The 15,205-nt window shown below is 51.8% G+C and overlaps 1 protein-coding gene across 7 annotated transcripts in view; it reads right to left on the minus strand.

Annotated features, from left to right (window-relative positions):
• Positions 1 to 226: 226 nt before the first annotated feature.
• The window catches only part of NDST1 (N-deacetylase and N-sulfotransferase 1), a 56,496-nt gene continuing 41,517 nt past the window's right edge, over positions 227 to 15,205 (minus strand). For all 7 annotated transcript variants that reach the window (XM_037508938.2, XM_037508931.2, XM_037508934.2 and 4 more), the window contains 7 exons: positions 14,703 to 14,799; positions 13,131 to 13,254; positions 10,863 to 11,037; positions 7,975 to 8,145; positions 7,255 to 7,364; positions 5,278 to 5,380; positions 227 to 4,569 (listed from right to left, as the gene is read on the minus strand). In XM_037508938.2, the coding sequence (XP_037364835.1) occupies positions 4,450 to 4,569; positions 5,278 to 5,380; positions 7,255 to 7,364; positions 7,975 to 8,145; positions 10,863 to 11,037; positions 13,131 to 13,254; positions 14,703 to 14,799 (900 nt within the window). In that variant the 3' untranslated portion in view covers positions 227 to 4,449. The remainder of the gene's footprint in view (positions 4,570 to 5,277; positions 5,381 to 7,254; positions 7,365 to 7,974; positions 8,146 to 10,862; positions 11,038 to 13,130; positions 13,255 to 14,702; positions 14,800 to 15,205) is intronic.

The following is a 15,205-nucleotide window of genomic DNA, read 5'->3' on the forward strand; positions in this document are numbered from 1 at the left end:
AAGGTATGAAAGACAGACATGACCAAGGCGTACAAACAGAACCCCACTTTATTAGCAGTTAGTTCAAGATTGTACATTATTGGAGGAAGGTTCCCACTTCTGACACAACCCAAAACGGCTGTTCGAGAGCCCTGATCAGGTGAGCTGGGTAGCACCCTCTCTCCCCCCGTCCCCACCCCCACAAGGGCAGGAAACCTCTGCCTGCTCCCCTAATGTGCCCCCCACCCTCTCCGGTCAGCCCTCTCCTCTCCCCAGGAAATGACATGAATTTCATGCACAAATTACAAAAGGAGCCCTCTTGTGATAACAGAAGCTAGCAATCATAGAAAGCCCTCTCCCCCCTCGTCCTTAAGGTCAGAGAAAGAAAGGAGAGAGGGTGTGATGAAGGTATTGGGAGAAAACACAGCCAGGGTCTCCCCAGGCCCTTGACGCTGACCGTCCTGCAAAGCACATGCCCTCCCTGCTGGGAGCTGAGCAGTCTCCCGCCACCCGAGCTGGCGAGGGCAAGCCCAGGGCAATCTGGGCCCGCCTCAGGGCCAGGGGCTGTCTGGCCCTCTGTCTCACTGCCACCAGAGGAGCTTCCTTCCTTCTCTAACTTTGTTTAAAACCCTGCTGCGGCCCCAGCTGCTCCTTCCCTAAACGGGAAATTGAGCCCAGGGGGATACCTGTCCCGCAGATCCAAATGCACCCCATGGTAAGAAACCTCAGGGCTCTGACCGCCAGCCTAGTGCTCTTCTCACATCACAGTGGGGGAGTCAGCTCCCCAAAGAGGCCCTTCCATGGGGAGGCATCCCAGGGGCCTAGCTCTGCTCCCAAAAACACAGCCCCTGGGCCTTCGGAAGGGAAACCGCCCACAGAGCAGCCTGCATTCCACGGCCAGGCATGAGGGGCAGCAGGGTCTTCTAAGCGGTCCCCTCACCCCACAGCCCCGCACAGCTGGGGCAGCCTCAGGCCCACCTCCTCCTCTAGAGCCCCTTCCTCCCAGCTGCGCTGCCTCCTGGCCTCCCCCATCCCCAAGCTCCTGGGCTCGGGCCCCACCCCTCCCTGGCTTGGCACTTGGTATCCATGACAGTGGAGGAGTCTCAGGCTGCACTGCAGTTGTCGAGTCAGCACAAAAGGTAAAAAACCCACATAGCCTCAATTCCCCGTGACAAAGGGCCATGTTCTATGACACAGCGAGGACAGACACAACCCGGAGGGCGAGGTCTCCAGCAGGCGGCCCGCTAGCTCCCTCTCACACCACGAGGAAACTGAGCAGACTCCATCTCAGCACAACTGGCAAACAGTTCTTGCGTTCTGGTGTACATTGTTTTTACTCAATATAAATAGTAATGCTGATTTATTTTTTAAAAATCAAAGTGAGCAGAAGAGGAATCTTCAGCATCCAAGGAGATTTTTAAAAAGAGTTACAAAATGCAGCCTGTGCACCTTGACTGGATCCTGATTCCAAAACCAGGCTATGAGTTATTTGGAGGGTGCGAAATCTGAATACAGATGGAATAGTAGATATTAACGACTTGGGTGTGACATTTGGCCACTATGTAGGAGAAAACTCCTTAACTCTCAGGAGACACGGGCTGGCACATTTTAGAATCAAGTCTGATAAGATATATGTACCTGTGTTTGTGTACATATATATAAATATATATATATATATAAAAAGTTTTTGGCCAACCGCTTATAGTGCATTGGTGACCTCTGAAGACGCTGCCACACCCACTGACCCCTGGTTTTCTCCTGTGAAGGGCACCTGTGTGCTCAACCGCGGAGAGCCCCAAAGGGGGCATCTCTCTCTCTTCCTCCCAATACCTGCAGGTCCAAACAGTGGGTGACCAACAGAGACTGGGTAGTGGGAAGGGGTGAAGAAGCCGTTAAGGACACATTAAGGATGTGTGGCAGGTGAAGTCCCAGCCCCCCAGATAGGCCTGGACGAAAGTCCCCAGTATCTTCTGTTTCCCCAGGGTTTAAAACTTGCCTGCTCCTTCCTTGGGCCAGAGGCAGAGAGCTGCCTGCACCAGGCATCCAGCCCAGAGTGCAGAATTCAGAACAAGGAGTGCTGGGCCCTCATGGGTCACACAGCCCGGCACCTCGCTGACAGGTGGGCAGAGGCCTGGTATCTGCACCAGGGGTTGCCCACTCAGGAGTCAGTTTCCATAGTGCAGGCAGGTCTTCACGAGTGTGCAAGGAGGCATGCACCCCCCTCCCAGACACTGGGAGCCCCATTCCTTGTGGGCTGACCTCGCCCAGGGTTCCTAGGCTTGACAGCCCTGCTGGGAGGCACTACATACAAGACCCCTTCTCCCACAGACGGTGAGACCATAGGAAGCCGATCCCGTTGAGCATCCAACTTTCCTCTCCATCCCAGCGGAGAATGTGGGAAAGGGAATTGGTTCAGAACTAAGACAGATCCAGGCCCTGCAGTTTGGAAAGGACCTTTGAGGCAGAAGAGCAAGACAGGGATGTAAATGCAGATCTGGAGCTGAGAAGGCTCGAAGGCACCCTGGCTAGCAAGGAGTGGTTTGTCCCCATATCCTGGAATGACCAAGGGTGTGACCGAGGGAGGGGCAGGAACCTGGCACAGGTGGGGTCCCAAAGACGGGCTCAGAGGCAGTGTGGCATTGGAAGAAGAGCACTGGACTCAGACTTGGAAGTCTCAGGTTCAATTCTTGGCCTGCTCCCGACCAGCTCCATGATGGCAGCCCAGGCAGCCACCTCCTCTTTCTGGACCTGTTTCCAAACCTGTCAGAGGACCCTTCCAGCCCCAAGATGCTAGAGCTTCTGAACAAGACAAGGTTCTCCAGACAGGATTCCCTGGGTGTCAGTTCGAACCTGAACTGGCGATGGGAGGGGGCTGGGGAGAGGCACCCCAGCCTTACTACTTCACATTGTTAAAAAGAGGGAAGGAGCACACCCCAACCAGAAAATAGCCCCGAGACCCTGCTGTCTACAGGGCAGCCTGGAGCAGCCGTATGGGTCTCGGTAGGCCTCCCAGTGCCCGGGCAGCTCCCAACCTAGCACCATGTGAGGGGAGGGGGACAGGCCAGCTGTGGGCCCGCGGTCCTACCCCAGCCTGGCTGTTTCCTTTGGCCAAAATTGCCCCAGGGTCCCTGGGCTTCATGAAGCCTCATTTCCTGGAGAAAGTAGTCTGCCCTGTGCGCCTCATCGCCTCTGTTCACCTGGGGCAGCCCCAGGACAGCCACGGCACTTGGGAGAGGGACGGAGGTCTCCAGAGGGCCGCTCCACACGGCCTCCAGAGACACACAGAGAGACACCTCCCCACCTTTCCACCTCCCGCTCCAGCGCTGCCACCATTTGTACAACTGAATTAAAAACAAACCCAACCAAAAAAATATAATATATATATATACACGTTATATATGTAAGTGTATATATGCAGATATACACACTCACACATATATATATATATAAAACACAGTGCGACCCCAGCACCCAGGGTATAAACTCTGGCACCAGAAAAAAAAATATTAAAATACTTTAGCTTCTTAGTATTGGGGAGGTTAGGGGGGTCTCCAGGAGCCCTTGGCCACAGGTAGCTGGGGCACAGCAGTGGAAGGAGTCTCATCCGCTCTGCCCAGCGCCGTGGGGGCCACGGCCGGGGTCCTGGGGACACGTATGTACATTGGAACGTGTATACCGGCAGACTCCTGAACCGCCTAAGTCTTTTACCACAGGAAACACCACTCACGTCGTATTCCAAGGTGAAGAAGGGGGCAGGGTGGAGGCCTGGGTCTCTAGGTCCAAATGACATGGCAGTACCCCAGGACGGGGTGGATACTGTAGGAACCAATGACACTTTCCCCAGAAAGGAAGGTGAGGTGTGCAGGTGTGAGCCAGAGTGTGTGTTCAGGTTTGACCTTTTTGGGAGGTGGCCACCCTCTCGGCCAATCTGGTGACTGTCCCTGGGCATCCAGCTGACCCCTCCAAAGGGTCCGACTCGAAATAGTCAGGGAAATGTCCAGTCTCACTCCCTGGTTTGGCAAAAGACCCAGCCGGGCTTCACTCCCTTGTTGTCTGGAGGACAGGGAAAATATGGCAGCTAATACTGAGGGAAACCCTGCCAGGGCAGGGGACAATGGGATGAAGGGGAGCGTGAGGTTGGCAGAGCACAGTGAGGGACAGAAGAGTCTCACGGATGTCCTCCTACCAGGAAGTGACCTTCCACCAACAGGAAGTGGCCGCCCATGAAAGGCTGTGAACGGAACGGACCTCTGGGGGGTCCCACTAGCCGCAGGCTCAACACTGGATGACTGGAAGCGCTCGTGGCCCTGCCTGGCCTCCTCTCCCGGCCCTGCCCGGGCCTTAGGGAGTATTGCTCATAAGCGCTCGGCCAGCCCAGACCCGGCTCCCCACTCTGCAGGTCAGTCTGGCTCAGCGTGCGACGGGACATCCCTGCCATCACAAGCATTCCTCTGGTTGTGGTAGCCATGGCTACCTGGTGTTCTGGAGGTCCTCCCGCAGCCAGGTGGGCAGCGTCTGGCCCATCTTGTACAGCAGCTTTGAAAGCTCAACATTGTGGTCCCGGTAATAGTCCTTTAGGAAGGTGCGGGACTGTAATGGGAAGAAAAAGTTGACATTGTCATGTGCTGGGTTGGGAGAGACCCTCCTCTTTAAACCCACCATCCTGTTGGCATCAGCCCATACACCTGTTAGTAGTACTACCTCTGTCAAAGTGAGAGCCTCCAAAAGAAAAGTTTCCTACGCAGGAGAACCACCAAATTCTTGTGAGAGGGAGAAAAGAGAATTCATCAAAACCGGAGCCAACGGGGAAAGGAAAGCTTGAGAGTCACTGTGTGTGCCGTCACCCCGTGTTCTCAGCACCTTCTTGCCCACAAGAACCTTCTCTTCATCACATGGGCCCAAATGCACCCCAGAGACCCCTCCTCACTCCAGCTTCAAGTAGCACCCCCCATGCTAACTCCTCGGCACTGCACACACCTCTCCCTGCTCTGGCACTTGGTGCCTCACAGCTACTCCCCACTGTAGGGGCCCACCCCCTCCTAGACTAGGAGCCCCCTGAAGGCACAGAGCATCTCTCATCATCTTGAGAGCCCCGGAGTGCTCAGCCCTCAGCAGGAGATAAATACCCATCTGACTGCATCAGTTCTGTCCTGCTGTCTCCTGGCCCATCTTTCCACAGGTTCCAGAAACGCCAAGGCCGTTATCACTCTGAGAGGAGGGTGAGGTAGAGCAAGATGCCCCCAGTATAGGGATCCCTGCATCTACCCAGCAACCCTAGGTCAAGTACACGCCACTTACATCCAAGTCCATCTCAGGGTACTTCCGACCCTTGCTTTTGCCCAGACACTTGGTTTTTCCTCCTTCAAGCAGTTGGCACCAAAATCCTTTCTTTGGATCGAACCTGTGGAGGGGGGTAATGTGTGTGGGTGGGAGCTGGGCCTGGCACATTCCTTCCCATCAACTTCCGCAGAGCCCAGGAGACTCCCAAGTGCATCCCTCCACTCTGGTGCCACCTGTATGTGAGGCCTGTGATTTGCCCCAGATTCCACTAACCACGCCCACCCTTCTTCCCAGCAGGGGGCAGCTCTTGTCCCTGAGCCCCCACTTCTCCCACCCACCCCAAGTGGGGGCACTTGTCCCTCCTACTGTGGTGGGAAGCCTCTTCTGAGCATTTACCAATTCAGGGGTGAGCACCATTTTTCTTACCCAAGAACCCAGGGGGTTGGAGTGCGGGCAGGGGGGAGCGTGGTGGAGGTCCTTTTGTTTTTTAATAAATTATTTATTTTTCAAAAAACGCAGTACCTGCAGCTGCACTTAAGTATGTCCGTCACCACAGAGTTTCATTTTGGGAAGTAAATTTCACCATGATAGTGCAAGACTGCCTTTAGTTTTCAAAGTCATGCTGGGCCTTTAAAGACATTTGGGGGAAATAAGATCTGAAGCTGACGTGGGGCGGGGGGGGGGAGGTAGGCATTTGGAATGCAGAATTCAGTCCCATATGAGGAGCCATTAGGAGATTCCTGGGCATGAAGGCATCAGGAAAGATGTGTGTAGCAGCTGAGGAAGACGGGGTTTCTGCATGGGACGCACAGGGCAGGCACAGGTGGAGGTGGTGACCGCGAGGGTGTGGTGGTGGCAGCTATTACTCAGCATCAGCCTTTGCCAGGCACCGAGCCAGAGCTGCAAGGCATGCCTTCATTCAATGCAGTAGCTCTCAAGGTCTAAATTATCCCCAACTTACAGCTGAGAAAAGTGAGGCTTGAAGGAATTAAGATACTTGTCCAAGGTCACAAAGAAAGATCTGGGTCCCACCCCCAGAAGTCTCTGAGGCTATAACCCACACTTTGAGCTCATTTCTGCCTAGAGGTGAGAAACAATGACTTCCCTCTTCTATCTTCAGTTTCCAAGACAGTGAGAACATTCCTGTTGTAAGGTTTTCCAAGAAGGTGGCCATTTGAGGTGACTTTATTCCTCCCTCTCTTGAGACCGCCCTCACACAGCTGAGTGGGTGACGTGCCTTGAATGGCAGCCTTTCCCCAGCCCTGAGCCCCTACGATACAACCTGGCACTTACCCATCTTGAGAGGGCACTTTTGTGGTTATATATAAAGTCATAATCTAAGAGTAAGAAACTTTTGTTTGTGGGAATTAGGACCACTCATTGCTGGTTTACCTTACTTAGATTAAACATTCAGAAAATATTCAGCTCAGACTGAAAGGAATACCCAGGGGTGGGACTGACCTGAGTGAAACAGACTCATCGCCTCCTTTTCTCTTGAGTTAATACCTTTACATGACTCAAGTCATATTAATATTTGTTTTTCTACTAAACTGCCGTTGGAGACACACATACTTTCTCACATTTGCTGACTCTTAATTAATCTCTGTCTCTTTCATAATCATTCCAGCCTTGGGCCTTTGGGCCCAGCTGCATGATCAGGAAAATCCCCATTGAGGGCCTCCACGGTGGCGCAGTGGGTTGAGCGCCACGCTGTGAAGCTGTCCACAGCTGCTGCAGCGCAGGTTCAATTCTCTGCCTGCCAGGGAGATGCCCACATGGCGCAGCAGACCTCTCCTGCCCCGCCTGCTGCTCCCCTCAGCAGTGTATTTTGGTCAGTCTGTCTGTTCTGCTCCCCACTCTGTCTCTGGTGAATCCTCTCACCCTACTGCACCTCTGGCCTGGACCCCAGCTCTTGTATAAAAATAAATAAATCTTAAAAAAAAAAAAAAAAAAAGAAAAAGAAAATCCCCACTGAAAGACCAAGGCAACACTCACGCCAAGGTTTTGTGGTAATCAATGGTGTTAGTCACCCCAAGGAACTTTTGCACTGTGTCCATCACTTTGGCAGGTTCTGTTCGCAGCAGCTTGCCATCCAAGACTAGAATCTGGCAAAAAAGGGAAGGGAGAAGGGGGTCACTCCAGTGGCAAATCAACCCCAACCTTCTGGGCCAGCAGCCCCATCAGCAGGTGGAACTGGTAACAAAATGGGGACCCTGAAATTCTCTGGCATCTGCTTTCTTCTTCCCCTCTGGATGGTAGGAACCCCCAAGCCTCAGATTATCTCTCTGCCCTGTGGCAGCTGCCTCTGATCAGTGCAGCCTCACTTGGAGTTGAGACCACCAAAACCCTGCCCATCCCTCTATCTCCAGGACATCCCTCTCAGGCTTTCTGCCAAACTTCTGGCCCAAACGTCATTCTCCTTAAATCCTCCAAGATGTTCCCTGCCTAGATGTTCCCTGTGATCTGGCCCTTCCTATCTTTCCAACCAAGCTCTTTCCCTTCCCAGGGTTCTCTGGGTCTCCTTGGAGACAACAGAACCTGCTGGGGTGGTACAAGAACCTAGGAAATTCTCACATATTAACCTAGGGTGAACAAGACTGAAACTTTGGAAGGTCCCGAAGGTCTAACTCACCGATGACAGCATTTCTGGCCCTATGACAGGTGGAAGAAATTTTGGGGCTCTCTCTAAGCACACAAGCCAGGACAGGCAGCTACCTGGTTGGCATGGAAGGCGCTGAGCCAGCGCTCGATGTGGACGGCGTAACAGCCAGGGACCAGGCAGCGGTTCTGCAGGGCACGGAGCTTTGGAGATGCATCAGGCCCCGCTGTGATCACCTCATGGAACGTGTACTTCAGAGCCACTGGGTCATCGTGGGCTCTCTGATGCTGCAGGCAGAGCAGGGAGCAGAGGGTCAACATGTCCCAGGAGGGTGCAAAGGAGGAGACTTTCTGGGAACTTTCTAGGACGGAGGTGGTCATGGACCCTGGGCAGGAACCAAGAGCCTGTGATTGAGCCCTGGCTCTGTCTCTCATTGCTGTGTGGTCTCAGGGAAGTCACTGGTCCCCCTGACTCCCAGTTTCCCCATTGTTGGGAGATAGGAATTACACAAAATCAGTTTCCAAATGCCAGTCATTTGCTTACAATCTCTGTGGTTGCTGCTACATCCACTAACTACCTGTATGTGCCAATATCAACACAATTCTCGCGACACTGACTCATCTTTCTTACTCAGAACAATTTATTTCAAAATAAAACTTACTATTGCCTCCATAAATGAAAAGCTAAAAATCCACTGTCATATACACAGAAGATAAACATTCGTAAAAAGAGACAACAAAAAATAAAGCATGTTCTCAAACACCGCCAGACACAGACACCTGCCACAGGTCCTATACCCCAAGCTTATACTCCCTTTGCTGAAAACAGACCGAGCACTGTTAGAAGGGTCTTGAAAGCCATTTACAACAACCTGGGAATTTCTGCTTCACAGAATCAGGTGTTACACACTAAATGTTTGTCTCGCCTTTCACATTCCTACGTTGAAGCCCTAGATGCCCCTAGTGTGACAGCATTTGAGTGGCACTTGGTAGGTAATAAGGTTTTAGATGAGGTAGGGCCCTCACTATGGGGTCCCTTCCCTTACAGAAGGGACTCCAGAGAAGCCACACTCTCTGCCCACCACGGACACAGTGAGAGAGGCTCTGAAAGCCAGGGTGAGAGCTCCCACCAGGAACCAAACCAGCAGGCACCTTGACCTTGACCTTGGACATCTAGCCTTCAGAACTATGAGAAATAAATGTCGGTTGTTTAAGCTACTCACTTGGTGATATTTTGTTATGGCAGCCCTAGCAGACCAAGAGAAGGGTTGGGAAAGAACTAGAAAGGTAGGGGGCTTCCCTAGTGGCACAAGGGGTTAAGTCTCAGCATTATCAAGTGATCGCCAGCCACTGCAGCATGAGTTCGATCCCCGGCCAGGAAGGTGACCCACATGGCGCAGCAGACCTCTCCTGTCTCGCCCGCTGCTCCCCTCAGCAGTGCATTTCAGCAGATCCACCTGTTCTGCTCTCTGCTCTGTCTCTGGTGAATCCTCTCACCCCCACCCCCACCTGTAGCCTACACCCCAATTCTTGTATGTATAAATAAATAAAAACAAATATAAAAAAAACTAGAAAAATAAATACTCCAGGTGTGAAATTACCTAAAATAATTCCATGGGCACTGGCACCTGTAGAATTCCCGAAGTCCAGAGAGCAGAAACCTGCCCACCAGAGGTAACCCTCAGCAGCCTCCACACCCCCACCAAGGCTCACACACAGCTGGGGGTTGGGACCATGTGGTGCGTAACAGCCTCCCACCCCACACACCCCAACCCCCACCAGGACAGGCGACTGTCCTTCCTCCCTTCCAGTGCCTTCCTGGTCCCTCCTGGTGGGAATTACTCTCCCTTCTTCAGAATAGGGTCTAGACATTAAAGACATGGGTTCAAAAAACCTGCACATGAACTTGAAATGGTCACGGGATTTGCTGAGCCTTGGTTTGTTCTTTTTCTGACCCTGTGAGAAGGGTCCCCCTGCCTTCTAAAGAACTGTGTGGACGCCAGTGAGGGGGCAGAGGCGGGGCAGTATCATCAGGATAGATGGGGGACAGACTCCACCATGACAGCCTCCCCCCATATAGGCAGATAACTGGTCCACGCTCACTGCCAGGAGGTGGGGGCACAAGGGAAGAGAAAAGGCATCTGTAAGTGTTGCTGGCTTTCTTCTCCCAGAGACAAAATCTAGAAGAATGACATTAGTGGTAGACAACAAGCGAGAGGAAGAGGGGCACTATGGCTTGGGAACGGGAGCTAAGATGGTCTGCATGTAGCCTACCTCCCACTGGCCCTGAGGAGGCAGCATGGCGCCCCCAAGAGAAAAGGGACATTGAATGAACAGGATCCAGGGATGGCACAGAGCTGCTGTAAGCAGTCAGGCCCCCAGCCATCCCAGGCCAGGGATCCCAAGTCCCACACTGGCGGGTAACCCAGGAAGACTGGTGGGCAGGGGAAGAATCCCCCAAAAGGCTGGAGCCGAAGCTTTCCTGTAAGATCAATGAAATGGCACTTGAGAGAAGTGAAGGCGGGGCACCAGAATGAAAAGATAGTCTAGTTCTTCCACCATAGGGCCCTGACTCTCCTCTCCCGTGGCAGTCAACCTCCTCACCTGAGCAAGGGAGTGACAGGCCCCCCTCTGAATTCCCACCCCACCCAGGGCCCCAGGGAGACGGCCAGTTAGCATGGGCCTGGGTCACTGTGTGCGGAATCTAGGTCTCATCACAGTGGAACCAATCCCTGCCTCTTGTTGATGTGAGAATTAGAGGCAGGACCCCTAGAAGAAGTGAGGAGGCAGGTGAGTATTGGGAGTGCTTGGTGTGGATTCCTGCCTGTCTCCTCACCAGGCTAGGAACAGTGTGGAGGACTCCATGCTGACCCACAATGGCATTCAGGGCACCCAGCTTAAGGCTGTCCACAGCAGATGCTTAGGAAACACTTAATGAATACGTGAACAGCTGAGTGGCAGGGCCCTATGCCCCCACCCAGGGCCCCAGCCCAACCCCAGCTCACCTGGTACCAGGAATAGGCCCGGTCGGCGGGGTTGATGAGAATGGTCAGGACCTTGGCCTTGGGCAGCAGTGCAGCTGCCCGCCGGGGTGCCATTTCTGAATCAAAGTAGTTGGCGCTTTTCTCAAAGTAGAAATCAGAGGTGGTGTTGGAGGGGATAGGGAAAAACTCCATGTACCTGCAGAAAGCCCAGAGAGGGAGGCTCACAGGTTAGACTCATGAGCACCCAAGGAACACAGCAGGGAGGACAAGGGCCCTGGGGGGGAACTTCAGAAAGCAAGCAGAGCACAGGCTCCCAGCCAAACAGGTCCCACTCATGTGGGCTTCTACACGAGGCACTTAGCATCTCCTTTCTTGGAATCCAGTCTCTTACAAGGAAGACCAGGGGGCCCTGAGAGGTACAGACTTTGGGGGTGATAGGAGTTGAGAGGCAAAGGAAGGGGTTGTCTCTCCAACCTCAGTGGGCTACTCCCAGTTAAACTGAGAGGGCCTAGCTCTGTCTCGAGGGGATGAACTAGGACTGGGATCAGCTCCACTCTGACCTGGGAGGGGAGTGGCCGCAGAAGGGGGACAGCCTTCCACCTCCCAAGCACAGGACTCCTTTCCTGACTCAGTGTGGCATTTTCTAGGCTCCCATTGTGGCTCAGTAGACCAAGGGGGGGCGTTGCCACCTGGCACAGGTCCCACTGATGTGGGCTTCTACACAAGGCCACTTGGCATCTCCTTTTTTGGAATCCAGTCTCTTACAGAGAAGACCAGGGGGCTTGGTGACAAAGATACCAAGCTTGGTGAACTGCCAAGCTTTCCAGATGACAAAGCTTGGTGAACTGCCAAGCTTTCCAGATGACTCACCCATCCCACCCGGAGTGATCACCCACACCAGTCCTTTTCAACCACCTCTGAGTTGACGGCCCCTCAAACCCTGCCCTGAGCACCTACTCATGCACAAGAGAGGTACAACTTTGGAGGTTCTGGGGAACCAAAGGCCACAAGGCCCACCCAAGTTATGGGTATAGGATTCCTACACTGTCCTGGGAGACAGAGTTTCTCCAGGATGCAACCAGACCCCCTATATCAGAATCACCTGGGGATTTGTGAGATTCCTCAACCTCACCTGAGACCTACCACAAAATTAAAATCTTGGAAACTGGGCTGAGGAATTGCTACCCCTCTAAGTTTTCTGGATTTTCTTTATAAAATAACATCTGTATATCCACAATACATAGTTTGCAATACCTAAGCTGAAAGAAATTCCAAAAACAGCACCTTCTTCCTCACATTTATAAGCATTGTCATCTAGTAGCAAAATTTGACTGATTAATCTTGGTGTAAATCTTCACAGTTTTTGCTAGGTATGTTAATATATTTGCTACTGGGGTGCTCCCCCGGCCCTGCAGCAGGTGTTGGTAAGTGTATTATGCTGCACCCTATTACTGCTCTAACAGTCAAAATATGCTGACTTCCAGTAACACATTGGCTACAGTGGGTTTTAAGTAAGAGCCTATGGACATATTAGTGTTATAGATTAGACAGACAGATAGATGGGTTAAAAGACAGACAGGAGAGAAAAAAATACACACAAGAAAAATATGCAAAAACTACAAAAGAATATTCTACCTCGGTAAACCACTGACACAAAAATAAGAAACAAAAGTAACACATATGTAAGGTTAGAAAAGACAAATAGCAGAGAAGGATATAAGCTGAAAAATGGGGGAGTGAAAAATCCCTGTTCTGGCTCCTCATGCCCAGGCACCTCTGTTGGCAGGTCCTGGAGGGAAGCTGCAAGTTCACACACTACCCACCACCCCTGCCCCATCCATGCACAGGACAGGGAGAGGCCTCCCCAGGACCCACAGGAACAACCTGCTCAATGTAAGCCAAGCACAGCGGGAAGGGGTTGCTCCTGGGTCAGAACTTTTGGAGTTAGTCCCTGCTCTGTCCTCAGTTCTCAGGGCCAGCGGCAAGTCCCTGTCCTCCTCTGGGACTCCAGATGTTTCTGTGCAGTCCAGACAGGGGCTAGACTCTGACTTCAAGCAGCCTCTGACTCCAGGCAACAATGCAAAGGGGCAAAGGCCTTCCTCATCAAGTGCCCTGTCTGTGATGAGGCTTCCACTCCATGACTCAAAAGTCAACACACTTTATCCCTGTTTACAGGAACTTCAGTTGCATGTTGAGTGAACACCAGCTGCTTCCTGCTGTGACCCACGCAGAACTCCCCCGGGGCGGGTTCTGCAACAGTCTTCCCATCCCGCAGTAGATGAAACTCACCAGTCGATGCCTTTGTGATAGTTGTGGCCATTAAAAAACTGGATTTCCTCAAATGTCTCGGTGCTAGGGTAGTTGCTGCTGAGGTCAGGGTGCATGCCCAGGAACAGGTAGAGGGCTGTGGTGCCTGCAGGACAGAAGGCAGCTGAGCACAAAGATGGAGTCTTGAAGTCCTAGGTTCTGCTCCTAGCTTTCCAGTACTCACTGAGAGACCCTGGGCAAGTCCCTAGCTTCTTTTTTTTTTTTTTTTAAAGATTTATTTATTCATGCATACAAGAACTGAGGCATAGGCCAGAGGTGTGGGGGCTGAGAGGATTCACCAGAGACAGAGTGGGGAACACAACAGGCAGATTAACTGAAATACACTGCTGAGGGGATGAGCGGGTGAGACAGGAGAGGTCTGCTGTGCCGTCCCTGCCTTCTGAGGCTTAGTTTCCTCATCCATACGATGAAGGAATTATAATAAACCCGGGGTGGCAAATACACGGTGTTTGTGTGGACACTTCAACTTCTACACTCAGTGCAGACATCACTAATCAATCACAGCACTTTTCATCACTAAACAAGGACGTGGCCTTACAATGCTTCTCAGCACCATACTCCAGCAGCCACATTACCGACCTGTGTCTCCTCAAACTCCTGACTTGTGTCTCTTCACACTTGCTTCCAGCTCAGAGCCTCTGTCCTCTCTAAAACTCAAGTGGAGTTTGGAGAAAAGGGAGCTCCAGACCCTCCTGTCATTTGTTGTGGAATTCTTGAAGGGCTAAGAGATGTAGCTCAAATGCCTCCTCTTCTGAGGTCTTTCCCTCACTCACACCCCTTGCCCTATCTGACAGCTCAGGCCACACCTCTCCCTTAGGAGGCTCCTTTCTTGCATGTGAGCCTGACTTATTTATATGCTACAGTGAATGACAGAAGGCAGCTGAGCACAAAGATGGAGTCTGAAGTCCTAGGTTCTGCTCCTAGCTTTCCAGTACTCACTGAGAGACCCTGGGCAAGTCCCTATCTTCTTCTTCTTTTTTTAAAGATTTATTTATTTATGCATACAAGAGTATGCATAGTAGAGCATAGTAGAGTTTGCTAATTACAAGTATAAGCTTTGGGTTCATACAGACTGGGATTCAACACCTGGATCTGCCAGTTATTAGGGGAAGTCCTTACCTGCTCTTAGTTTTTATCTGCAATGGCAGTACCTATTCCTGCCTTATAGGGTGTGAGATTGGCAAATACTTTGCAACCAAGTCACCACTTCTCCCACCCACGCCTCTGGCAGACAAGATTAATTGATCATGGTTCTCCACATGGAACCAGTTTTGCCTGGCACTGCTCAGACCTGCCGAGTAGCTGCTCTGGGCCTCCTGCCCAGATGAGGACACAGGTAGTGCCCCCTGAGGCTATAGTTCAGACAGAATTCTATGCCCACTCTCCACCCCTTCCCACCTATGTACTCCAACTTTACCGCCACTTCCTGGGGGAGGTGGACAATGATTAGGGAGTGGACCCAGGGTCAGGTGGCCCCAGAATTCTGGGCTGAGACTGTAGGCGATGGAGGCCAGTCACAGTGGAGGGACCTGCCTGTTTTCTGGGGGCCAATGATGAGGAGCTTTGGGAAGCGGTCACATGTCTTCTCCTTAGACCAGATGTCTTTATGGCGCTTGTCCTCACATGGGTCCTAAAACAACAGTAGAAGGAAAGTCAGGGAAGCCAAGATCCAATAAATGAACTCCAGTACACATGGACATGTGGCGCTTAAGCCCTGACAGGCACATAACTACACATGTCCCTGTCACATCCCCGCCTCAGCGGTAAATAGTTTAGGCTTAGGTACTACCGAGTTACTATAGCCAACTTAACAATGGTTCAACTTAGAATTTTTTGACTTTATGATGGTGTAAAAATCATATGCATTGAGAAGAAGTAGAACTTCAAATTTTGAATTAAAGCATTGCCTTTAACTTCTAGTATAGTATTCAGTAAATTACATGAAATAGTCAACACTGTATTATAAAGTAGGTTTTGTATTAGATGATGTTACCCAGATATATAAGCAATTTAAGTGTTCAGAGCACATTTAAGGT

This window comes from Talpa occidentalis, unplaced genomic scaffold, assembly GCF_014898055.3.
Source record: "Talpa occidentalis isolate TD23 unplaced genomic scaffold, MPIMG_talOcc4v2.1 talOcc4.13, whole genome shotgun sequence".
Taxonomy (NCBI): Eukaryota; Metazoa; Chordata; class Mammalia; order Eulipotyphla; family Talpidae; genus Talpa; species Talpa occidentalis.